The sequence below is a fragment of the Rattus norvegicus genome, chromosome 14 (assembly GCF_021556685.1).
Source record: "Rattus norvegicus strain SHRSP/BbbUtx chromosome 14, alternate assembly SHRSP_T2T, whole genome shotgun sequence".
In the NCBI taxonomy this organism is placed as follows: Eukaryota; Metazoa; Chordata; class Mammalia; order Rodentia; family Muridae; genus Rattus; species Rattus norvegicus.
The window spans coordinates 43758923-43786022 of record NC_141547.1 but is presented as its reverse complement, the minus strand read 5'-3'; the positions used below and the strand labels follow the sequence as shown (position 1 = coordinate 43786022).

Below are 27100 nucleotides of genomic sequence, written 5' to 3'. Positions count from 1 at the left end.
GATCTATAACACGCGGTGAGTATCCCTTATCCAGAGTGCTAGGGACCAGAGTGCTTTTTAACTTTCCAATTTTCTTTCAAAGTTTGGAAATCTAAACACAGACTATCCATGTTCATGCTTCATGTGATGACAGGACCTAGGACAGGGACCTCAGGACATGTCCCTGGAGGATTATCACAATTAGAGTAAGTAATGCGGGAAGGCCCACTTTCATGGTGGGTGGGCACTGCCACTCACTGCTCTTTGCTTCTTTTTAGAAAAATGTAAATACTACGTGTGTATATGATGTGTGGGCATGGTATGTATTGTACACGGTGTGTGTCTGTATGATGTGTGTATGACAGATATGTTCATAATATGTGTGTGTGTGTGCATGGTGGGTATGCAAGATTGTGTGTGTGTGTGTGTGTGTGTGTGTGTGTGCATGGCATGTGTACATTCGTGATGTATTACAAGCTATCTCACTGTCCTGTTCTTTGCTTTTTGACTGCAGATGCAATGTGACCAGCTGCTTCAAGCCTCCGCTGCCTTGATTCCCCCACCATGATGGACTGTAGGGTAGAATAAATCCTTTCTCTCTTAAACACATCATGTATTTCAGATGACAGAAATGTATGTGTGCATTATGTGTGTGCATTGTATGTGCATTATGTGTGCATTGTTTGTGTGCATTATGTATGTGCATTGTGTATGTATGCATTGTATGTGTGTACATTATGCGTGTATGCATTGTGTGTACATTTTGTGTGTGTGTGTGTGTGTGTGTGTGTGTGTGATGTGTACTGTGATGTGCATGTGTAGCTGAGAAGATGACATCGCAGAGTTGTTCTTCCTCCCGCACTTTAGTGTGGGCTTGGGGCATTGAAATCATGTCTCCAGCCTCGCCTGGCAAGTGCCAGTACCCAGTAAGCCATTCCACCTATCCTGCTGGCCTGTTGCTTGCTTTCTGACTGCTGATGCAATGGGTCCAGCTGCTGAAAGGCCTGCTGTCTTGATTCCACACCGTGATGGACCTTACCGAGACTGTAGGGTAGAATAAACCCTTTTTCTCTTAAGTTGTTTCTCTCACAGCAACAAGAAGTGGAACCGAATTTCAAATGCATCCTATACTCATAGCCTTAAGGGAACTTTGTCCAATATTTTATTTATTATTATTGCTTCTGTTACTATTTGTGGTGTTGGGGGTCTTACGGCCATGCAATGGCGGCCAAGCACTCCCCCCTATTCTATGTTTGGCATGTGGTCAGGAGCAGGCGTCTCCATTGCAGACATCACACTGACATTCAGGGTTTCCAGTTTTGCCAGGAGTGGTGGCTCATCTCTGTAACCCCGCTACACAGGAGGCTGAGGCAAGAGGATAGCCTGGGCTACAGAGTGAGAGTTCATTTTAGGAAAATTATAATTCTGGAGCATTTCAGACTTCAGGTTTTCAAATGCAAGATGCTCAGTCTGTTATGGTTTCTTGTTAACCTAGATCTTCCCAAAAAATAGACAATATACAAAAAGTTATTGTCAGATGAGCTCCTGCAGATTAGAGATACCAGATCACCTGCCTTATCTACGTGTCTCTTTGTTGGGACAGAGTTTCATTGTGTGGCCCTGGCTGGCCTGGAACTCACTTTGTAGACCAGGCTGGCTTCAAACTGACAGAGATCCTCCAGTCTATCTTGATTTTGGTTTTGAAGAAAGGGTCTTGCTAAGTAGATCACGGCAATACTTCTGCCCCAGCTTCCCAAGCAATGGGATTTCAGACCGCAGGTGGGTACCACCCTGCTGGGCTGACTCATGAATTCATCAGCAGTTTAGACAGCGCTTGATCCGTGCCCGGCCTACTAAAATCCAGCCGAAATGATAAAGCAATCTTCACCTTAAAGGGGGATCACTTTAAAGGGGGTGATCTTTGTTTTGTTCTCTGGTTTTTCAAGACAGGGCTTCTCTTAGTGACCCTGGCTGTCCTGGAACTCATTACGGGGATTATCCCTCTGGGATATCATAGTTTTAGAAACATGAAAGTGCGAGCAGGAAGAAATTCCTGGATGTGTGCTACCACCTCTGATGCAGGAAGCATCTACCTCTCCCGGCAGCTCTTCTGAACTAGGGGAGAGGGCGTCCTTGGAAGAGGAACTGTATCTTTTCAATGGACACTGTGTGGAAAGAAGCCACAATGGCAGACCTCTGAGCCCTGCTCATTTCTTCCCTTTGATCATTTCTTCCCTTCAAAGATGTTGGGGTAGTTCATCCTCCTCGGACAGCAAGTGTAACTACTGATGTCACCAGAAGGTGGTACTGTAACCCAAAACTTCACAGAAGCACCCCAAAGGAAAAAATGTAGGTTCTTTGTAAAGTTTTCTTTCCCCAGGGCTCCTGGAACTGTTGTGTACTGGCAAACTAGAGCATCTTGCTGAAAGAAAGTTCTGGTTCAGTAGGTCTGGGGTGGAGCTTGAAATGCTGTTTCTAACAGGCTCTCTCAGATTATCATCTTTTATTAACTCCATTCCTGGTTCTAGGCCAGAGTTTAGTTTTCATTTCTCTAGTGTTACACCAGATTGGAGAGGAGGGAAATCTAAATTGATGGGAAAAGAACTATGTATGCTCTCTGTCGTTAAGAGGCATTCTTAAATGGAGAAGGGGGAGGGGAGGTGGGAGGAGGAGGGATGAGGAAACCTGGGCAGCTCTCTCTAAGCGGTACAATCTCCAAGTTCAGTGGCAGCACACACTGCCCCCGCCCACCTCTTCCCCCACGCCTCCCACCAGCACCGATTCAGTTGGTTCAGGTGAGCTGTGCAGCCTGCAGGATCCTTCTCAGACCTTCTTTCTATGCACAAAGGATTTATTTGAGAATTCAGTACAGGATTTACAGTAGACCATGTCAGGTGCTTCAGCAAGTAAGTACTCCTAATGCTCCCCTCAAACACCAACCTAGAGATGCCAGCAGAGTCCATACTGGGGATGCTAACCACAGACCACAGAACGGAATGTTAGAACAGGAAAAGCTGCTTTGCTGATGGGGTTATTTTTACATGCACAATTGACCGATTTTAATATATGAACTTCTGCTTTCCCAAGTGAGAAGGGCTCACAGGGAGCGGCACATGAAATGAAACCACTTCTCGTCCAGTGGGGCACTTTGACTCCTGGCAGGCCCTCACTTTGACACCGTCTAGGAGAGGGAGGGGGTTGTTATCAACGATTCCTGCTATATTCTTCTCTGGCAAACTTTGACTTTCTATATTTGGGGCCCCTCCCCCCTCTCTCTCCCTCAATTTCCTGTGAGCCGAGGATGGCCTTGAACTTCTGATATTCCAGATGCCTCTCCTAAGTGCCACTGTATTTGGTTATGTGCTGCTGGCGATAAAACACAGCCCTTCTCAAATCCTACACAGTCTAGCATCTGGGTTTCATCCCCAGCCCCCATATCATTTCTTCCCTTCCTTAACATAATTGAAAACAAAATTATATGAACAGTTGGCTCTTGGCTATTTATTGGTTTAGTTTAAACTTTGTCCAGCTTCTTACTTGAAAGGTCAAGACTCTAAACTTCTGCAATTCTAGATTAAATTAACACTGGAGTTAATGTTCTCCTCGGTCTTCTCCCCCCAATTTGCATGAAGTCTATAGCAGAGGGTTCTAGCTGTGCACACATGGGGAAGTAAAAAACTGGGCTTTTATTCTGGCGGCATTAACTTCTCTACAACTATATGCATGAACAGATGTATGCAGGCAGGAAGAGGGGCAAATAGTTTCTGGGTTGACCAGATGAGGAAGCGGGGTAAAAGCGGGGGCGGGGGGCGACTGGAGCTAAGGATATCATATGTCCTCCCTGTTCTCCCCTGGACTTGGCACCCCCGAGGAGTGTGAGGTGAGCACCATACAAAAGCATCTCACAGCAGACTGGCCCAGCACATCCATATGCAGCGTTCACAGTTTTTTGTTTTGTTATTTGACATGTCATTGTAGGAGTCCTATCAAAACAAAATGACTGAATTTTATTGCATGAAAATTGCAGACAATGTAGTCATTAATTATTAATCCAACATTAGATTACAGAGTAGAGACATGCAATACCTTTTTAAAGTTTAGACAGTTCTCAGCCACAGCTAAATACCTCTACGTAGAGAACAAAACTTCACAAGCCTGAACCCACTGTGACACCAAGTCAAGAATGGTGTTTCATCTCCTTTCAAGTTTCAGCGAAAGCTATTGGAGGAATTCTCACAGCTTAGTAGCTTGGTGAAAGAGCTTGCTGGTCCCAAACTGGCAGAGTAAACATTTTTATGTTTAAAAATCACATTTATCATCTATCTATCTATCTATCTATCTATCTATCTATCTATCTATCTATAGGACAGAAGATAGCTTGTAGGAGTCAGGTCTCACCATGTGGGTCCTGGGGAATCGAACTCAGGTTGTCAGGCTTGGTGGCAGTCACCTCCACTCGCTGAGACAACTCACTGGCCCACAAATCATTTTTTTTATTTAAAGATTTATTTATTTATTTATTTATTTATTTATTATAAGTACACTGTAACTGTCTTCAGACACACCAGAAGAGGGCATCAGATCTCATTACAGATGGTTGTAGGCCACCATGTGGTTGCTGGGATTTGATCTCAGAAACTCTGGAAGAGCAGTTAGTGCTCTTAACCACTGAGCCATCTCTCTAGCCCCCCACAAATCATTTTACACTGAATGTCACAGGGTCACTGCCAGAGCCTTGTCTGAAACAAGTCATAGAGCCATGGAGGGAGGCATTAATAAATGTCAATCTGCATAAATCATATTCTCTTCTTGGGGCTGCCCAAGAGTGTACACACCCCCTGAGGAAAGTACAGAGCCATAGATAAAGAGTTTCCCATGTATAAAAGCAGTTTGATTTAAAAATACGCTTTAATCTGAATGAACTCCCGTGAGGGACCCCCATAGGAAATCCCATGACATACAAATGAAGATGAATAGAGATTAGTTAGTTGTGTGGGCCTCCGTCTATAAAATGTTTGCTATGCCAGGATGGGGGCCTGACCTGGCTCCCCAGCACCTATGTAAAAGCCAGGCCCCCAGGCACATGCCTGCAATCTCACTGCTGTTGGGGCTGAAGCAGGAAGTTGCTTGGAACTTGCTGACAGGTGCTGCTGATGCTCTGCCTCAAAACGGGCAGCTGTTGAGAAGACACCCAGTGACAACCTTTGACATCCATGTCATTGAGAAGACACCTTTGACATCCATGTGCATGTGCGCTTGTGTATAAATGTGCAGACACACAGATAAAATACTCACTTAAAAACAGAACAGTCGCTTGTGGGATGCCTATCGTCTTGTAGGCCGTGCGAACACTGTGGGCTCCAGACCCCATCTCTGTCTGTTTCTATCCAGGAAGCATTGTCTGTATACTTCATTGTCAGACGCTTCTGGGCTAGTGTGCTTTCCTTAGGAGAAGACAGAAACAGGGATAAAACTGATTGGGCGATAACTGATCACCAGGGCACGTTCTTCATCCCTGCATGCATTAAGCAGAATGGCTCCTCTTGTCTCTGCAGATTCCTCGTTGTCAGCATCGACACGAACAGTGCGTGCCATGAACCCACACTGGCATCCAACGGCTCCCCAGTGGTTGCTGTTCTTAGGCTTCTTTGAGAATGTCTTCCCCAGAGAAGCGGGGAGGTAGGAGCTGATATTTGTTTCCTGGTGCTATTCAGTTTTTCACTGAGAACTGGACAGAGGAACCCACCTTGGAGCCATGTGCTCTCCGAGCCTCTTGATCAGGGGATCGCTGCATTTCTAGAATGAAGTCTCTGCTTTCCACACTCGAGCAACAACAGGTGGATAAGGCAAGTGGTCCAGCACAGAGCCAACATGGTCCCCCTCCTAAGAGAAATGATCTTTCTTTGTCTGGCACAGTTTTAAGGCCATCTGTAAGGGCATATATAACTCCATCACTGGACAGCAAGAGCGACCAGTGACAGGCAGCTTGACTGTTGGTCAGTCTTAAAAGATTATCTGACTGCACGGTGGCCAGTGCTGTGGGAACTGAGAGTAAGGGACACAGCAGAAAACATGCTATACCAAGATGATGTCCTTAGGTTGAAGGCAGGACACAGTACTACAATCAAACTACGATGGACTCCGGCACACACTGGTAGACTGGCCCAAGGCTCGAGGGTGAAGTGTTGGAAGCTCAGAGTCCTGAAGCTATCCTGCACTCACTGAGAGCCACCACAAAGTTAGATGTCAACATTCCTCTGGTTCTCAGCTTCAGGTGAGCCACACCACATCAGCTGGCAAGAATGGACGCTTGGCAGTCTGCCCACCTTTAATGGGGGTATCAGCCTCTGAGGGGGTAGCTGGTTAACCTCAAAAGCACCTTAAAGGGGAGAAGAAGGAAGAGGAAGGTACTTATGGGTCTGTGCTGGGGTCAAGACCCCCTTGCTTGGAGAATACAGTGAGTCTTGACAGAACCAAGTTCCAGGGAACTTAAGTGGTCCTGTGGCAGAGGCTTTACTGGCTAGCACAGCAACGAGAATGGGGAGGGGAACTGGGGAGTCCTGTGGTGTTTTGTATAATCAGCAGACTCTAAAATAGTTCTGGGTCAAACCCCTGAAATCAGGAATACCCCAGGAGGAAGTAGGGAGTTGTGGAATGTGTGTAGGCTGGAGACTTAGGGTAGAACAGGGAAATAACAGCAGTCAAAGCATAGCTCACAAAGTGTCAGCAAAAATATGCTTACTGAAGGGGAAGACTATCCCATGGGTAAATTCTGCATCCTTTGTGTATCACAAAGGCGCACCCCAAAGTGGGGGCAGCATCAGGAGCAGAGGGTCTACTGGGGTTGCAGAAAGCAGAAGGCCAACAATGCCCATTGACGCACAGTTTCCTTCAGAGACTACTTGTGGGGCGGCTGTATGCTGGGTCCTGTTCCCAACTCAGCTGGATAACATCCATGAGTGAAACCAAAGATGTCCCTCTGGAACGGTCTAGATTCTAGCAGATGATGCCAAGAGGCAGGCGGGATAAGCAGAAGACCCACAGCATAATTCATCGGGTGGCAAAAACTTTGGGGAGACAAAAGTCCAGTAGATGAACAGGCCTTCCACAGCTAGCTCATCTGGGATATCTCCACAGGGAATGTAACTGGAGATGGCCGGCTATGATGAACCGTTTCAGGAATAGGTGAATGGGTTTAGTATCCTGGTATCAATGATATAATGATAGGAATGATAGTATTTCCATTAATACACTTTAACTTAATTTTTAGAACCTACACTCATTCGTTGTCATAGCAGCAGCAGCATGAGCACCAAGGCGCCCTCTAAAGATAAGTAGTTGGAGGACACAAGGCTGCAGTGGAACTAGCGAGGGTCGAGCGCCTTCGCTCCATATCCCTGACTCAGACCTATGTGATCCCATCTTGGACTGTTTCTTTGTCACTGTACAACTGGAGTCCATTGTCCTCCAACAGCATCACAGAGACTTGTGATGGGGGTGGGGTACACCGCAGTAGTTAGCTGTTACATTCGAGGTCCAGGCAGATGTGATGGTAAATGACTTTGATCTCAGCACTTGGGCAGCAGGGGCAGGCAGATCTTCATGAGTTCAAGGCCAGTCTGTTTCACACAGTGAGTACTAAGAGAGTCAGAATGGGATAGTGAGACCCTGTCTCAATGACAACTAAATAAATGAATCTGTTATTCAAGTGTAGGTGACTCTGAAACCCTTGGTGGCCTGTGCAGGAGACTTTAAGATGCACTACTAGAGCTGGGGTCCCTCAAGGAGCCCAAGGGGAATTGATTCCCCATGTCAAGGGGCACAGCAGAGCAAGTGGAAACAACTCTGAGAGCACAGAGGTAAGCTAGCAGGGTACCAGTGATTATGTTACCCAGCAAATCACCAAGAGGATTAAGGATGCCCTTCAACATGACAACATGATCTGGATTATGGACCAAAGGGATGATGGATCACCCTTTGGTTGATCTGAATGTCAGACTGCATAGCATGTAACTGACAGAACGACGGTGTGGTTTTGGCAATGGGAACCAGACAATGTGAATATAGAATACGTTGACAGTGGGAGGTTCTCTATAGAGAATCCAAATTGCAAATGACTGGCTATAGGCAGGATACTCCAAGGGACCAGACAGGGCTCTCACCTTTAGAATTGCTGTGCAAGGCTGGACATAAGAGGAATCAAATAGAAGAGGTAAAGACTACTTTGCTGTAGCCTGGGGGGAAAGGCGCTGTGGCCTGGGGGAAAGGCATTAGCATAGGTGTTTAAGGCCAAAATTTAAAGCCTCCCTTTCTTCCATTTGAAATGGAAAATTATACCTGGTAATCTGGTTTCTCACTCATTTTCAATACCTTGTCTGCTCTTTTTGGGAGTTCCATTGTGGTGGAGAGAAAAGGGAGCTCCCAGGACCTTTGCCATAGGTTAGATGTAGAACCCCTCCCCGCTCAACATCTGCTTGGCATTTGAGGACGACAGGTCTATTACAGTTGGAGTCTTTACCACGTTTTCCAAGAGAGTAGAAAGAGACGATTCTGAGCAAGGCAGGAATGCAGGACTGATCGTACTTGTCCACAAGCCAGCTTCAACCCTTGAATGGACAGGTGAGACTCCTGTGTGTGTGGAGGGGACAGGACTCCAGCTTGACAAATGACAGGCACGTGAAGAGGAGCCTGCAGGTTGGCAACATCTGGAGCATCCTGACATGACCAGAGTGGTTCGGCTAGCTTCCAAAACAGCGCAGGGTTTGCGTGCCCACTTCCCTGTTACTTCATGGTCCAGCAGAGCGGACCGCTGCTGGGGTGTGAAGTGCTTTGAGCAAAAACACAACACGGAGATTTCCCGAGGCTGGAGATGTGTGTGTATTTAGAAGTAAGTAGCATTCACCTCACATACAATTCCTCTTGTCTACCCGTGAGCCATGACAATCACTGCCAGGCATTCTAGTGAATCAGGATAGCTCTGAGGAAAAGCTTTCTAATTGTTTAGTCTACCCAGCTGTGGAGTCAAGAAGGAGCTGAGAGCTCGTCTGACGTGTTGTTGTTTTAATTGTAATAAAACCTATCCAGGGGCCGGGGAGATGGCTCAGTGGGGAAAGCACTTGTCCAACTTGCCTCACAACCTGAGTTCCATTCAAGCTCACAAAAATAGGAGAGGCTCAACTCCACAGAGTCGTCTTTAGACCTCTACGCATACACCACAGCACATGCCACACCCCCTCTATCATGCACAGATACACAGTAATAATAAAATTTATGAACCATATGTGTTTTTAAAAGTGTTCCCAAAGTGAGGATACTACCATGAAATAGCTGAATCCCGGTGAGCTCAGGGCTCAGCAGTTCATCTTGGAAGGAGGGTGTCTCATGTGGAGTAATTCACTCAAGGTTTGCAGCCTCTCCTATAGCGGCCATTTCACTTCCCCAAAAGCCAAAAGCTATAGTGTATTGGTTCCCAGCTCTGCCTCTGCCCCACCCCACTGTGATTTCTTTGGGCTTTCTCTTCTGCCAAAGTCTCCAGAGAAGGGACAAAGGAACCCTGGACTGCAAGGCAATTCCTCAGTTCTAGCTCTGGCAAGATGTTAGCAAGACCTGGCTTCTAGTCGCAAGGCCCTCGGGCTGGAAGTCTCAAAACAAAACAAAACCCCATACTAAACCAAGTATGGAGGCCACCTGGGAAGTGGAGGGTAGAAGTGCAGGGTCATGTTTGGCTACATAGTGAGTTTAGGGCTACCTTGGGCTACATGAAACCTGCCTAGAAATAAATAAGTAGCAAAAAAGAAAAAAGAATCAAACAAAAACAAAATTACTAGTATGAGATGTTTATAAACTACAAAACATAAGAAACAGAAGTAGATACAAACTCTAGTTTTAATGTTATGAGGGCTTTTTGTTGTTGTTATTGTTGTTTGTTTAGATTAAATGGGATGGAACATAGATGGCTATGACTAGGTAGAGATGTTCTTTGTTTGTTTGTTTGCTAGTTTATGACAATGCAGGGGAATCACAAGTGCTAGGCAAGTGCACCTCTATCATTCTCTCTCTCTCTCTCTCTCTCACACACACACACACACACACACACACACACACACACACGGCCCCAGCCCGTGATGGTTGTCTCTTTAAACGTAATTGTCAGAAATTATGTGTTGGGCCTACCTTGGTGTTTCCCTTCCCCCTCACTGAGCCTTTTAGCCTGCTATAGCTAGAAGTTGTTTACACCCTTGGCAGCTGCTCTTAGCCCCCTGATTTGGGGCTGGGACTTTCTATGGCACCCTTCCTCCCCACAGAGCCTTCCAAATTGTTGTTTAAGAAGTTGCTTATTGGGGCTGGGGATTTAGCTCAGTGGTAGAGCGCTTGCCTAGGAAGCGCAAGGCCCTGGGTTCTTGCCTAGGAAGCACAAGGCCCTGGGTTCTTGCCTAGGAAGCACAAGGCCCTGGGTTCGGTCCCCAGCTCCAAAAAAAAAAAGAACCAAAAAAAAAAAAGTTGTTTATGCCCCTGACTGGGCCCAGAACTTTTTCACTACACAGACTTTTCCTGTTTTCCTGGTTGGGGATTTTCACCTGCTTTGTTGTTTTCCACAGCTTTTGCCTCCTGTATATAAGGAGATCTCAGTAAAGCCTTGGTGCCACTTGCTGAAAACAGGTGACCTGTGTATGTGTTTTCTTTCAATCCCGCAGACCTACACCCAATATTCACACACTGGCGGCACAGGCGCCGACAATTATGGAAAGGAAGGACCAAGCAGAATGAGTAGGTTTCAGAAATTGTCCTCTGTTTGGTTTATTTTCTTTTTGGTATGTGTGTATTCTTGTTTATTTAAGAAAAAAAAACAGATACAGATTCATCCTAAGCCTTTCAAAGATCATAGAAACACACAGTATAGAAAACAAATGTTCTTTGAGATCAAACAAACCCCAACCACAATTGCTATACAGCATGCTGATGCAGTCTTTGATTTCAATGTATAAACTAACATATTAATATAATGTGTCTCCATGCCATTCTTTTTAACAGCTATGCATCCTTCTGTTGGTAGATATATTGTAAGGTGTTGCATTGATTCTTCTTCTGCAGATATGCAGGATATGTTTAAGTTCATGATTATGAACAAGGCTGGGAACCTATTCTCATAAACCTTTACAAACTTGTTTCTGAGGACAGAGTTTAAGAAAGCTTTCAAGGATATCATCCTGAGTGAGGTAACCCAATCACAGAAAAACACACATGGTATGCACTCATTGATAAGTGGCTATTAGCCCAAATGCTTGAATTACCCTAAATGCATAGAACACATGAAACTCAAGACAGATGATCAAAATGTGAATGCTAAGACTGAACCCCCAGTGAACTAGATTGGTGGGGGGAGGGCGGCAATGGGGGGAGGTTTGGGAGAGGAACACCCATAAGGAAGGGGAGGGGGGAGGGGGATGTTTGCCCGGAAACCGGGAAAGGGAATAACACTCGAAATGTATATAAGAAATACTCAAGTTAATAATAAAAAAAAAAGAAAGAAAGCTTTCAAGGGATTGACACAAAGGGAATAACCATTTTATTTTAATAGATATAACAAAATCAACATCTTAAAGGTTATGTGCATTTCTCTTTCAGCAGTGAGTGTGGGCCCCAATTTCACTAGGCAGGGTGGATTTTAGAAGCTGTCTGTTCTTACCAGAGAGATGGTAGAACCTTGGCAATCCGCGTTAGGCTTTGTGAATGTCTGTAGTTCACACCTTCCCCTTGTGTCTGATAAATTTACGTTAATGGCAGCTCGAAGGTTTGCCCAAAAAAGCCCATGTTTGTGCCTGTCCTTGGGCCACTCTAAGTATACTTTCTTTTCCAAAAGAGCTTTCAGCTTAGGGAACGTGGTAGGAACACAGTAGGAGGGAATGGGTTCTAGTAAGATGGGAATGATGTAATCATAATTGTCACGGAAAGGATTGTGGTGGGCCAGATAGAGTTCATTATGGCACCACCCATTCTGCACAAAGTTGGGGGACAGCACAAAGATGGACTTATAGCTTTTCTCAGTGCAGCTTATAATATTTTCAGCAATGCTCCTGTCAGGGTCAAAGTTCCTCTCGGGAAGACAAAGCAAGACAGAGCCATCTTCTGTCTCCAGATTGGGAATCAGTTCATTCTTCACCCAGACAGAATCATGTGCAGCGTAGGAGATAAATGCATGGAACTGTACACTTCTCTTACGCTCCTCTCGAACTGTCTTCCTAACCCTATGCTGTGTCCGGATGCACTGGGCCAGCACCCTGAGATACCAAAGCATGTCAAATTTTAGAATGCAGAATGCTACAACCAAACCCAGAACCAGGATAACCAGCACAATGGTGACAATCAGCAAAGTTGTGTTGCAAGCTAATTCGGGAAGATAAACATCTTTTAATGGAGTCCCCTTTAGACTCAAAGGGTATTCGCAGGCGTAGGAGTCTGGCCATCCAGACATCAGGCCCTTGGAATGTTTCTCAAGCCAAATGAAGTCTCTAAATTCACAGGTACACCGGAATGGATTTCGCCCTGCGTTTAGAGTCTTTACCTCCTGGCAGCTCTGGAAAAAATCCAGAGATGGGCTGAGAATCAAATTCATTTCAATGTTCAGACTAGAGAGCCGTTTGAAGTGATCACACCCAGGGAGGTCAGTCAGAAAATTAAAAGCAATACTTAGCTCTCGTAAAGATTTTAGGTATATAATCTCTTTAGGGACTGCTCGAATTTTGTTATTGTTCAGATCAAGTGTCTGGATACTTTTAGGCAAACATCTGAAAACAGAACCATCAAATTTATTGGATGACAAGTTCAAGAGGATCAAGGTGTCGGGCCACATGCATTTCTCCCCGTTTCCATGTTGCAATAGGTTCTGGCTCAGATCCAGGTGAAGCAAGGACGTGTGGTTGGCAAAGAGACTCACTAGAGAAAGAGTCTCCAGTTGGTTGCCCCTCAAAACGAGAGTTTTCAGATAAGGCATCTGGATGGGGTTTTTAAACAGGTCATCTGTTAAGATGTTATTGGCAAAATTTAAATGTTGGAAACTTTGGGGGTGACTAGGGAAGAGAAGATGTGGCATTTGTGCATCTGATATCGTCAGGTTTTCTAAATCCATTTGGGTGAAAAACAAGTAGATTTTATTCTGGGGAATGAAAAAGATTCTGAAATGTATGCTCTCCAAGATTACAGCTTTCATTACGGTATTTGAGTAGTCAAATGAACTGTGGTCCCGACTAGCCATCCCTCCAAAAGTCAGGTCCTGAATCTGGAAGCATTCCACTGAAGTCTGCCACACAAACTGAAAAACGTGGAGAAGGTCATCCCAGAGCAGGTCAACTTTATGGAATATAAGAGTGGACGCCTTGGTATTCTCCACAGAAAGAGTTCTCGGAGTCTCATAACTTACAAACTGGCTCTTGCCACCTATGTTTGACATTTCGACTACCTTTGAAGTCTTCATTCCATCACACAGAAGCACCCAGAAGTTAGCAGCCATTGGTAAAACTATGTGAAGCACTGTCGTGTTTAGGACAGGCAGGCTGCCTTCTTCATAGTGAGAAAGAGTATTCAGCCCTATGAACACAGTGCTGAGTTGCAAATTAGCAATTTTCTGGAGATCTGATCTTTGGATTTTGGCCCCACTCAAACCTAAGGTTTCCAGATGTCGCATGTTGCCAATCTCCTCACAGGCAGGCAGAGTATCGAAGTCATTAAAAGAAAGATCTAAATGTCTGAGATCTACCAAGGAAGACCAAGTGATGGACTGTAGTCTATTGTAAGACAAGTCTAAATAGCTTAGCTCCTTGTTAAGGTCAAAGATCTTGGTGTCCAGCTGTTGGATGCTGTTATGGCACAGGATCAGAAAACGCAGTTTGGAGAAGGAGTGGAAATCTGAGCTCTGGAATTGATAGAGGAGGTTGTAGGATAAATCCAGTATGGTTGTGGCTGGGGTCACATCTGGGGGAACCTTCCTTAAAGCCATGTTGGAGTAGTTGGAGATCAGTTCCCTTTCATCTGTGGGTCTTGGAGCCCAGGCTTCTGTTGACATAATGATGTTATAAAGGGTATAGATGCTGCTGATGAGTCTCATTGTGTCTACCTCTTGTTTCCTCCTGTGAAGGAAGAATGTCAGTTTAAACCCCTAGAAGGCAGCACAGAAGGGTAGGTTTTCATCGGTTTAAATACCGGAGGACTTTGACTTTTATTTTTAAATTCCAACAGCCTACTACAGTCTTTGAAAGCCATACTGAATCTTTGACTTTATCTCAGAACCTTGGTTAATAGATCTGGATGCCAGTTACTGCATGTGCCACATCTGAGACACCAAAGTGAGGCCAGAACTGCAGAGCAAGCCCCAGGGGTGGGAGATGCTCTTCTCTGCTCAGCCTAGGAACTGCCTTGTCAGGCCTGAATCCACACCTTCCCCTCAGTCCCATTTGATAGCCTGAGGCTTTTAAAAAGCTTGGAAAGGCAGCAGAGTTGGCTCAGGGGCCAAGAGCACTAGTTGCTCTTGCAAAAGACACAGGTTTGTTTCCCAGTATCTGGGTGACTCATAGCCTGTTACGCTAGCACTGGGGGATCTAATGCCCTCATCCGACCTCCAAGGGCACCTGCACACACATAGTGTGCATACTTACACTCAGCTGCATCCATATACACATAAAACAAATACATCATTTAAAATATTAATAGTAATATTTTTATCATCCAATATTGTATGTCCTGAGTTACTATCACAGGGTGACTATTAAACCTTTTTGTGGATGGAGAGTTCCTATGTAGCAGGGAGCTGAGGTAGTCCAGGATAAACATGTAAAAACCAAGAAAAGTCTAGCATGGACATGTACTTGTGATGTGGGCACAGCCCTGCTACAAACACTAAGGCCTCTGACCCAAAACCAATGAAAGTCTTCATGCAGGAGAGTCTCAGAAGCAACTTGGCACAGCCTTTCTCTGGTCCAAATGTGAGTGTTTATAAATGACTGACAAATGTATGCAAAATGTAGCAACTACAGCTTCCTTCTCCCACAGGATGCAACCTCTGACACTCTCTGACAGGAACCCCCTACTGAGACTAGCCGCTGGCCTTGCCTTCTCTTTTTGTCGGCAATAAACTCTTAGTGAGCACACACAGAGGTTCTGGGTTGTTACTTCTTCAGTGGATGCTGCTCTATCAGAGTGAGGAAGTGAGCATGACCCAGTTTCTGTGTGTGTGTGTGTGTGTGTGTGTGTGTGTGTGTGTGTGTGTGTGTGTGTGTGTGTCTTCTCTCTGCATGCCCCCAGTGCTCAGTCAGGTTTCCTGGAGGAATCTATGCAGGACTCAGTACTTGTTACAAGTTACATGTTACAAGTATTTAACTTGTAACAACACTTACCTAAGTATGGAAGGCCCCAAACACCCCTCTCCCTTCCGTGTTTTCATGTGGGTAGCAAAAGCAATCTGAATCGTTGCCTAATGGTAACAAGCAGGAGAGAAACCAGTCTCCCTTTCTTAGTGTGCATTGTGCCAGACGCTAACTAAGGGCACTTCTTCCCTGGAGCAGGCTCATCTATCTGTAGACGTGATCTCGTTTGTTATCCCAGGAGTGTGAACTGTGGGGTTGATTCTGCTCTGCAGGTGCAAGCACTCGTGGATTGAGAGAATCATGAAGATTTTGAACTAGATGAGGCTTTCAGTTGTTGGACCGACACAGAGCAGAGGTGGCAAGACAACTGACATTTTCACCATATCTAATTACTGCTTAAGACAGGCATCAGCTATTGTGCTGCCAGGGATTTGTAAAGACCCTGGGGAAGAGCAGTGCGTGGGATGTGCGTGGCATCCTGCGGCTGTCTGTTCCTATACAGTATACCTCCTAGGGAAGGAGAGACGCAGCAAACACAGTAATGTGTGAATACATTGGGCGCTGATATGGAGTCGTGGCAGGGTTATTACCTCGGAGGTAACAGTGCGTCTGTAACACGTTCAGGTAGATATGGTGGGAAAATAATGCAATGCGTCACAAGGCACTTTAAATGCGACCACATTCCTACAGATTTCTCTTTTTCTTTTCAAGTGTCCCCCCCCCCCAGACCCCCCAACCCTCTGCAGTGGAGAAATTCTAAAACTAGAAAGTATGTCCACAGGGCAACCTTCCAGAGTAACTTAAAAATAAGAGCTCACTGTTGTTTTAGTCCATGTTGTTTAATTCACCACAGGCTAAGGAGACACCTCATACAACAAGTGGTTTCTCCTCATGTTGTGTAGTAAGAAGACAGGGTGAGGACCGGGCTAGCTGTCTGAGCTCCTAGTGGGGGTTCTTTCTGTTTCACACAAAGGAGGGGAGGGAAAAAGAGAAAAGAGGAAGGGGACGGGATCCGAAGGAAGGAAGTCAGGAAGTCATGGATTTTCTATACAGCTGTGAGGTTCAGGTAGTCTTCTAGCTGAATAATTCCTACATTGTACAAAAAAATAATTAATTACTCATATTGATGATATAATTCTTATATTCTATATGCTTTGGTAAGACTTCTCAAATGTCTTGGAGGGAAAATTAATTCTGGTGAAGTCTCCATTTCTTAAACACAAGACTGCCAATGAGCTAAGATGCTTTTAGGGTGCTATTTACAGTGAAGTATTATGATATGTTAATATGTACTTTACTATCTTTAATGCTTTGATTGTCTTTAAAAGTCAATTTAGTTCCTGACAGACTTTCAAACCATTGTATATGTAAGGGTAAGTTTTCTGCTTCTACTTCAAAACATCCCCGGGCGGCAGTTCCTGACTTGCCTAAAGAAGCAATTATTGCTCAAGTCGTTGTCTGTGATATCTAGTGTGCAACTCTGAAGTTTCACTTTCTTTCCACTTCCGTTAAGTATTGGAAGATCCCTCAGGCTAGCAAGATGGTTTATTAAGTGAAACCCTGTGCTGCCTAGCCTGAAGACCTGAGTTCGAACTCCAGAATCTCTAATTTCACCTCCATGTGTGTACTTCGGCACAAAACACATACATAATAAATAAGTGGAAAATACATTTTTTAAAGGATTGGTCATGCCACTAGTTCCACACACTCAGTATCTCTTCTGAAGTTTTGTTCTCTTACAGATTACCGTAGACAAGAGTGGCCTGAGGCACACGAGGTACCGCTTTTACGGGATTGAGAAATAACTCAGTCATCAAGATGAATAATGTTTAAATGGAGATGGATGGGAAATCTACATTAAATAGGTATCGAAACTTTTCACAAAGACGGAGTTGACACTCTGGTTTCCTGGAAGCCCTCATGCTTGGTTTGGTTGGCAAGGTCATGGGATGAAAGAGGTCACGTGTTGCTTTCTGTCTCCCAGAACTCCTTACTTACTTTAAGCTTCTAGACTCACACACAGACACACACACACACACAGACACACACACACAGACACACACACACACACACACAGAGAGAGAGAGAGAGAGAGAGAGAGAGAGAGAGAGAGAGAGGAACTCCCATCCTGCTTCTTTATTTGCAATCCCTTGGCTGGGAGTCAGGGTTTCTATCTCTCACATTATGGTTCCTCCTGCTCAGGACCACAACCTGATGAGCTGTAGTGAGAGAGGAAGCAGATCCCACTGAACTTCTCTTAATTTAAGACATAAAAAGCTCTCGTCTCTCAGGCAATGCGGATGTGCCGTGGCATCTCATTAAAACACTTTAAGAGTAAGGGATAAACGTTACATTAGTGCTGCTGTCGTATGGAGGATTAAATCAGGACCATAGGTGTGCTAAGCACACACTGGACCACTGAACTCTGGCATTTACCTCAGCATAGGGCTTCATCACAGATGGATCCAGTAAGTATGCAGTGTATATTGTTACTGTGTTGACGCTATCGCTACTATGTTGAGAGAGCAGTTGAAAAGCAGAGAAAGTTCTCCACTCACAGCTTATGATGTAAAAGTCCAAACCCAAAGACACTGCATAACAGCAGTTGGTAGTTTGCCAGAGACCTTATCCTGAGTCATTTTTCCTTTAAGAATTCCAGTAAATGGAGAAAGGCTTAAAAGCTCACCAAAGGTTGAGCGATCTGGTAATATAAGAGTAAGAAAGATCTTTTTTTTTTTTCTATATGTCTGACATGGCGCCTTGTGTTTTCCATATAACATCTTATTCAGCCTTTACAACAACTCAACAAAGTGGTGGTCACCATTACTCCTATTTTTCAGATCTAGAAGCTAAAACTCAGAGATTACATAACTTGCCCAGGCCAGCCTAGAAAGTAATAGCGAGTAGAGGTTTGAATCCCTATTTGTCTGGTCCCTTCTGGGTGGCAGTCAATCCCAGCCCAGAGTGCTCTTAAACTCTAAAGCAGCAGCGTAGGCTGTGCTGAGTGAGGTGGGCACCACTCACCTGGCCAAGGCTCCTTCCCCTCACCCCCAATGTCTTTCTCAGCTTCAGCATGCTGCCCCAATGGGACTCCGCTAGGTGTCACACATCAGGCAGACTCTGCCTGCATGTAAACAAATCGTTATTAGTTTACAAGCCCAGCCTAGGTACTCAACGAGGATGCTTTTGTAGCCCCAAATCCCTCAAGGTAACCCAAATACTATGGCAAACCTTCAGGCATCTTGGGCCACATCAGACTCCTGGAGCTTCCCTGGGAACAAGTTCTATAGCACTGAAGACCCTTCCGACCTGTCCCACTCTTTAGACAACGAGACGCAGACCTTTCACACAGCATGGAGTTTTAGGTTGTCAACATGTACCGCTGAGAAATAAAAACCAGAAAAACTCACCGTGACTCCTAGGATCATCCACAGTGGGTAGAAGAGCTGGCCTGATGCAGTCTGCAACGAAATGAGTGAAGGAAGGAAGGAAAGGAAAGGAAAGGAAAGGAAGACAAAACAAAAAACCCAAATCCCCCAAAGCCTGAAGCTCCTGAAAGGTAACTGCTCAGACCAATAGCTCCGTGCTCACTAATTGTTCGTCTTCGGGACGCTAGGTCTGTGAGTTCTCCTCTGTACTGGCTCTTTTGGAAAGATTTCTTTTTCTGCAGTGTCTCAGCAGATCTTAGCCAGCTTGAAGCCTCCAGATCTCTATAGAGGTGCAGGTAGGTGGATGACTTCTTGACAAAGTCAGAAGTGGCTGTGGGAACAGTTTGACTCAGCGCTTCCCCTCTACTGGGTGCTGGTGGCATTGAACGTTACATCAGTTAACACGGAAGAACACCTTTTTGTTTTTAATTGTAGTAAAATAGAAATTAAACTTGCCTTTGTCAGGCAGTGATTCTGCGGTGTTAAGGACATCCCTGTGTTTGTTCAGTTCTCTCCACTTCCAGAACTATTTCCTCATCCATCGTCACAAACCGAAGCTCAGTGCCCATCAACAAACACTGCCTCTCCACTTTGCCCTTTGCACCCTCTGGTATCTGCTGTCTCAGAGTACGATGGTTTTAGGCACCATTTGTAAGTGAAGCCAGACATTATTTATTCTTTTTTTCTTATAGGCTTATTTTACTTAGTACCTTCCTTATTTTTGTTTCTTCTATGTTCCAGCATGCCTCCGAATAACCCCCCTTTTTTAAAGGCTGAATAATATCCACTAAGTGCACAGGACACCTCTCCTCATCAGACATCTATGTCACCTTGGGAAAATGGATGCTATGAGAAGGGAGACCAGATATGTATATTCCTTCACATAAAGTTGTTGGATCCTCAGATATTTCATGTTTACTTAATTATGTGCTTAACAGAGCTGCCATTCGGGCTTCTTGGAGCACCTTGGGCTTGCCTTCCTTCCAGACCCAGGTCAGTTACTCTGCCCCTGGAATTAGATAGAGTGGGAAAATGATAGGAAGAGAGTAATTCCAGCCATGGTCTTGCAAGAACATGAGAAGGACTTCATTCTGTTTTATAGAGATGACTGTACATGCTCATGTCACCCTGTCACCTGGAGCCTTTGGTGAAGCAGAACACCATGGCACGGAACAAATTATGTAGCAAAGTTAATCACCTTGTGGTACCCGTGAAGCAGGGGGGAGGAGGAGATGAGAGAGGAGGGGAGGAAAATGAAGGAGGGAGGGGTGGGGGGGAGATCGGAGAAAAGGTATCAGAGGAAAGGGCTAGAGACAAATACATCTTTCTTTTTTTTTTTTTTTCCGGAGCTGGGGACCGAACCCAGGGCCTTGCGCTTCCTAGGCAAGCGCTCTACCACTGAGCTAAATCCCCAACCCCCAAATACATCTTTCAAGGGCAGGCAAACACTCACAAATATGAAACAAAATAATTTTAATAACAGTGAATAAGGGATTGACAAAGGGGAGAAAGGAAAAAGAGAAAGTCTGTAAGTCTTTATCTCTCACTAAATGTATACTTTCCCATTTTGTTTTGGTTTTGAAGAGTTTGTGTGGGTGTGGGGTGTGGGTATGGCCGTGCACACCAGTGTGAATGAGCGAGGAGGCCAGAGGTCCATTCAGGTGTCTTCCTAAATCATTCTCCAAGTTATTTTTTTTTTTTAGGATAGAGTCTCTCGTTGGGCCTGTTGCTGATCCATTGGCTAGTCAGTGAGCTCAGGTGATCTGTTTGTCACCTGACACCCAGCACTGGGCTGCCACACACCCAGCTTATATGTGGGTGCTGAGGACCCAGACTCAGGTCCTCACACTGCGCAACAAGCACTTTGCCCACGGAGTCGTCTCCCACCTGCTTCTTTGTTTCATTCTTGGCGTAAGGTCTAGCCTGTAGCCCTGGGTTTTCTCAGACTTACAATTCTCTGCTTTAGTTTCCTGAGCTCTAGAATTTCAGGGATGTGCTCCATGTCTGCTCAGCTCCAGCAGTTTATTCTTGTTTGTGATGCTGGGGATGGAAGCCAAGGTCATGTGCAAGGTAAGCATGTCTGTCTGCATCACTCAGTTACACCCAAGACCATACACATGTCCATACCACTCAGCTACACCCAACACCTACTATAGCTATTTCTGTGACTGTAGTCAGAAGTTCCTGTAGATCCGAGGCTGAATTACAGAGGTCATGCATGTGATAAACATTTTGTCACACACTTCAGCTCAAGGATTTCCCTCGAGATTCCCTAGTTTGCATGGAAGCCACATGCCATTGCTTTCACTGAAGGTGGAAAAAAACCCAGCACACACTGAATCGTGCTTACTAAGAGCTTTTCTAACACTTCAGATCACATTCCCTTATGGGAGCCAGTTTCTAACTGCTAAGGGTTTTGTGAGACAGTTAAAAGCAACCAACACTAAAAATTGAGTTCAGATAACTTCGTGTCTGAATAAATGGCCTTAAAACCAAAAATAGTAAGCACTCAAACTCTTTACTTCCTGATCATTCTACTGCATACTCATCATGGCTGTGCCCTAGACAGCCTTTCTGTCTACTGCATGGTAAAAACACTGCTTTGGAATACTCATGCCCATCTCTGTCCAACTCCACCTTCAATGATGTCACAGTGTCATATTAACACCTTGAAATTGGCCATGAAAGGGACTGTGTGTGTGTGTGTGTGTGTGTGTGTGTGTGTGTCTGTCTGTCTGTCTGTCTTTATCACAAAATTGACAAACACCAGTCAGAAAATCAGAATTCTATTTATCGTTTTATTGAATTTCTACAAGAAATGTCTATATCCGACATAAATATTGAAGAGAATGTTAATGACTTTTCAAAGCTTTTCCCCCTTTGGAATCTACCTATTGTCAGGAGTTTATCAGGACACTGCCACACCTGTTCATATCTGCCATGGAAAAGGGAAGACACCCAGGCTTAGTAGCACACTGCTGTAATCCTGGTAGAGGGGAGGTTGAGGCAAGAGGGTCATCCTTAATTACATAATGAGTTCAAAGGCAGACTAGGATACATAAGACTCTCTCAAGTTCAAAATGAAGGCTGGTAGATGGCTCAGATGATAAAGGCACTTGTCATACAAGCCTGAAGACCCAAGTTCAGTCTCCAGAGTGCATGCAAAAGTGAAGGGGAAAGCCAACCCACAAAGTTGCCCTCCAACACACACACACACACACACACACACACACACACACACACACACACACACACTATGTCATTGTCGCCCACTCCACCCCCCACATACACACAAATAGATAAGTATTAACAAAAAGATAGCATTTCTTTAACTCAGTGGGTCACTTTTTGCACAGCAACACTGTCAGGAGTCTTATGGGGCCTATTGACTTTTGGTTATGTTGTTCAGGGTTTACATTATGTTCCATATAAATCCCGATACGTAGCCAACTGCAACATCACACACTCTGGCAATCTACTGTCACACTTCTTAGTTTTCATTTCATTTGGCCATTTTTCTATGTAGATGTTGTATTTGAGATAACATTCATCACTCTCGTCCCTGCCATTTTAGACTAGCATCTTAGTCACTGTTCTATTTCTGTGAGGAGACACCATGACCAAGGCAACTCTTATAAAGGCATCCACAGTTGGGTCTGGCTTACAGTTCAGAGGTTCAGTTCATTGTCACCATGGTAGGGGACATGGCAGCATCCAGCAAACTTGGTAGCTGAGAATTCTATATTCAGATCCATAGATAGTGGGAAGAGAGAGCCCATTGCCCCTGCAATACACTTTCTCTGTCAACGCCACACCTACTCCAAGGCTCCACCTCCTAATCCCACTAAATTAGCACCATTTCCTGGTGACCAAGCATTTAAATATATGAGCCTGTGGGGGCCATTCTTATTCAAACCACCACATCTATTCCCTGCCCCCCCATAGGCTTGTTAGCCATATCATAATGCAAAAGTGCATTCAGTTCATCTTCAAAAGTCTTATAGTCTATGACAGTCTGAACGATGTTTAAAATCCAAACACTCTTCTGAGACTCGGGCACTCTCTGAACTGTAACCCCTGTAAAATGAAGATGGAATGCAGGTCACATACTTCTAGCATACAATATCACAGGGTATGTATAGCCATTCCAGAAGGGAGGGAAAAGAGCATGGTAAGGAAATACTGGTCCAAGGCAAGACCAAAACCCAGCAAGGCAAACTCCAAACGCTGCATCTCTGTATCTGATGCCAATGGGCTCTTCAGACCTCCAACTCCCTTCATATTGACTGCACCACGCTTCTTTCTTCTGGGGCTATTTCCACACTATTTCTGCTCTCTTTAGCAGACTTTCCATGTCTCTGGCATCTCCAACATCTTGGGGTCTCCAACAAAATCCAGACTTTACTTTCACAGCTTCATGAAATAGCCTCTGTGAACCTCCAGTTGAACTCTCCTGACTCAGGCCTGGCCTTGGTGACTTTCTTTAATCGCTGAGGGAGATTCCATAACTCCTTTCCTGTATCTTTGACTCTAAGCCAGAACCATGTGGCTGAAGCCGCCATGTTCTACTGCTTGATGGGGCTGGAACATGGTCCTCTCCTTCAGTTATATCTGCTTCAGCTTCCTGGTTTTGATGGTTTCCTTCACTATTTAAACCTTTCTTCAACTCCTTTCCACAAGTTGGAATCTTAGCTGGGTGGGGTCTTTCCCTGAAGTCACCACTCCCTTCATATATATTAGTATCAGGTTTTTCTTTAATCTGTTTCTTTAATCTCCTTGAACACAGGACATAGCTCCATTACATTTCCTGGTGTCCCTTTTCTCCTCAAACTGTACATTTTGCATTTTTTCCTTGCTCAGCTTGCTCCTATAGATCTGCCCACTAATAACCACATAATACAGTCAATACCAAGCTGTTTTGAAATCTCATCTGTCAATGCCATTAATCCAAAACTCTTCAATTTAGCTTCAGCAGACTTTTCAGACAAGGGCAAACATCAACCACACTCTTTACTAAAATATCACATTCTTCTCTTCTGAACTCTCTGGAGCCAGGCTGTCATGATCTTACATTTCGCTCAGCACCACCATCTCCCATGCTTCTACTAGATGACCCATTAAGGCCAGAACTCAACTGCTTTCCTAATCCGAAATCCCAAAGCCCACATTCCACCATGAAACATGATCAATTCTGACATAGCAAAACCCAAGTCCCTGGTACCAACTTCTGTCATTAGTCAAAGTTCTATTGCTGTGAAGAGACACCATGACCATGGCAACTCGTACAAAGGAAAACATCTAATTGGCACTTGCTTATGGTTTCAGAGGTTTAGTCCAATATCATCAGAACAGCAGGTAGTACAACAGCATACAGGCAGACGTAGTTCACATTCAGATACACAGGAAAAGAGAAACACTGGACCTGGCTTGAGCATTTGAAACCACAAAGCCCACCCAGTGACACACTTCCTCCAACAAGGCCACGTCTCCTAATGATGACCAAGCATTCAAATATATGAACCTATGAGGGCCATTCTTGTTCAACCACCACAATGCTATCTACCTTTTCAAGTTTAGCAGACACTTATAACTCTAAGGTGTCTTGAGAGAAGAGACACATCCTCTGGGCCAGCCTATGACTAAGTCATCAGCAAGTAGTGTCTGCTTCCTCATGCTCCAAGGCACAGTGTTTGCTAGTATCTTCTTGACTTGCTTTGATTTGGGGGGGGGGGTAGGGGTCGTTTGTTTATTTGTTTTTTTTTAATTAAGCCTCATTACCCATTTGTTTGGACGGTCTCACCAAAGAGTTTGTTTGTTTGTTTGTTTGATTGATTTTAAGGGGTCCTATCTTAGCTTTAAGATGCTGTCCATCACAAACTCTGGCACAACCACAGAACATGGGGAAAGTGCTCTGAAGTAATGCGAAGCTGTCTTAGGGTTTTACTGCTGTGACCAGGCACAATGACCAAGGCAACTCTTATAAGGACATTTAACTGGGGCTGGCTTACAGGTTCAGAGGTTCAGTCCAGTATCATCAAGGTGGAAGCATGGCAGCGTCCAGGCAGGCCTGGTGCAGGAAGGGCTGAGAGTTCTACATCTTTATTTGAAGGCCACTAAGAGAAGACTGACTCCTGAGCAGCTAGGAGGAAGGTCTTAAGGTCCATGCCCACAGTGACGCACCCACTCCCACAAGGCTACACCTACTCCAATGCCACACCTACTCCAATAAGGCCACACCTCCTAGTAGCGCCATTCCCTGGGCCAAGCATATACAAACCATCACAGGAGGCACCAGAGGGGATGATTGGCAGGGAGAATGTGAGTGGGCCAGTGAACCCAGCTCATTTCTGAATTCTCACAGAAGTTGCTTTCCTGTAACCATGCAAACTAGGAACTGGGACATTTTACTTACTAATAAAAGAAAACAGAGGGTTGAGGTCTTAGCTCAGTTGGGAGAGTGCTTGCCTAGTGTGGACCAAGCTCTGACTCCTGTCCTCAGCCCCACCTGAAGCAGTTCACACCTGTAACTACACACCTGGGAGGTGGACAAGACAGGGAAATCAGAAGGGTATCTCTGCTGTACAGTGAATTTGAAGCCAACCTGGGCTACATGAGGTCTTGTCTCAAGGAAAAGAAAAAAGAGTGGTAATCCCAAAAAATAAGCCTTGGGGACACTTGGGCAGCACTGACACAGCTAAAACTTTTAATATTATATATATTTAATATTATATATATAATATATTGGAGTCCATTTAACAAGGAAATACTAGTGTATCAACTTTAATGACAAGAAAAAAAAAAACTCCCAGAGTGCATTTTTTAAGAGAGCAGAGATTTATAACTTCCTTCTCCACCTCATTTTATTTATTTGCCAATTGGAAACTTTCCATGTACAGAAGAGTGTAGAAACGAAACGGACACTCAGCTGCAGGTGTGGTCAAGCAGCGATAACATTGCTTACATATTTCAGCTGGTCTTCTTTCTATTCACGTCTTAAAACTGAAGCCGAGGTGTACTTGCAGTTCTGTATGCTGAGCTTAACGTCATGGTTGTATAAGCATTCTTCTCTACTGATAAAATGCTTCCTCTATGAGTAAAAAATTATGATAAAAATGCTTAACGCAAAACTCTCCATCTCAACCTGTAACAGCTTATTATCATCATTTGTTTTGTACACACTTGTGTCACGGCATGCATTTGGAGGCCAGAGTGCAACTTGAGGAAGTCACTTATTACTTTATAATATGTGACTCCCAGGGACTGAACTGAAGTCCTCAGGTTTGGCAATGAACCCCTTTACCCACAAAGCTTTCCCAGCAGCCTGTTCACTCTACTACTTTAAATGGCTTCACAGTATGTCCTTAAATGAACACAATATATTTGTCCCTCACTGGAAAGCTGGAGTGTTTAAATTTAACAAATTGTAAAGAAATATTTGTTCATGTCTCGACTCATTTCTCTGGGGTAGATTCCCAGAAGTGTGATCACTAGATCACTAATATATCACAGGTCTCAAACATATCACCAAATCACTGTCCCCTCTTACTGTCCCTGCATAAAGCAGCCATTCTACTGCCCCTCTCTAGTGTGGCAATCTCATAAAATGGAATTATGTCAGTCTCTGTTGGTGATGGTCCCACAAGCAAGTGGACCCCTGTGTCATTAGTGCCACGGCCTAGTCAGTTCCTGCTCTCCCTTAGGAAATAGCTTGGCTACAGTCGCAGCCTCTTTGCCACCTCCTCCAGCTGCTCAGGAGTTTAGCTGTGCGTATACAGGACTGATCTGATGTCTCAAAATCCTGACTTTGTTGGATTATCTCTAAGAGGGTCCTCTCTTTAGACTTATGAGGTGTTGGGGGTGGAACTGCACCAACCAACAGGTTGTACCCCTGAACCTCAGTATTTCAGAATGGAGCCCTTCTCCAAGATGGGAGCATTGCAGGTGAATTAAGAGAGGAACATTAGTATTAAACAGAGGCCAGGCCATAGAAGTCTATATGAATATGGGAAATGAGCATGCAGAAACAGACATGCAAAGGGAGAAGTGCAGACAGGCAGATACGCAGACACGATGAAAAGCAAGGGGACAAACAGCCAGACGCAAATCAAGAGGAAGCAGGGAGCAGGAACTTCCCTCTCCACTTTCACAAGGAGCCAGGCTTGCTTACACCATGATTGTGAACATTCCGACCAGAACAGGAAGCCGATAAACTTCAATAGTTCTGTCTGTGCAAAAGTGGTCTCTGCACCAAAATCCCCAAAACTACCATAAACTTGTTTGCTAAGGAGTCAAAACTGGATTGCAAAATCTAGAAGTGTAATTTGGGAAGTGTAGCAG

At 44.7% G+C, this 27100-nt stretch overlaps 1 protein-coding gene across 1 annotated transcript; it reads right to left on the bottom strand.

Moving 5' to 3' along the window:
* Positions 1-10748: 10748 nt before the first annotated feature.
* Tlr10 (toll like receptor 10) lies at positions 10749-19085 on the bottom strand. Its single transcript, NM_001146035.2, is given in 2 exon segments — positions 10749-14102; positions 18746-19085. A coding segment is annotated over 1 exon segment (2436 nt). The 5' UTR covers positions 14081-14102; positions 18746-19085; the 3' UTR covers positions 10749-11644.
* Between the last annotated feature and the right edge of the window lie 8015 nt (positions 19086-27100).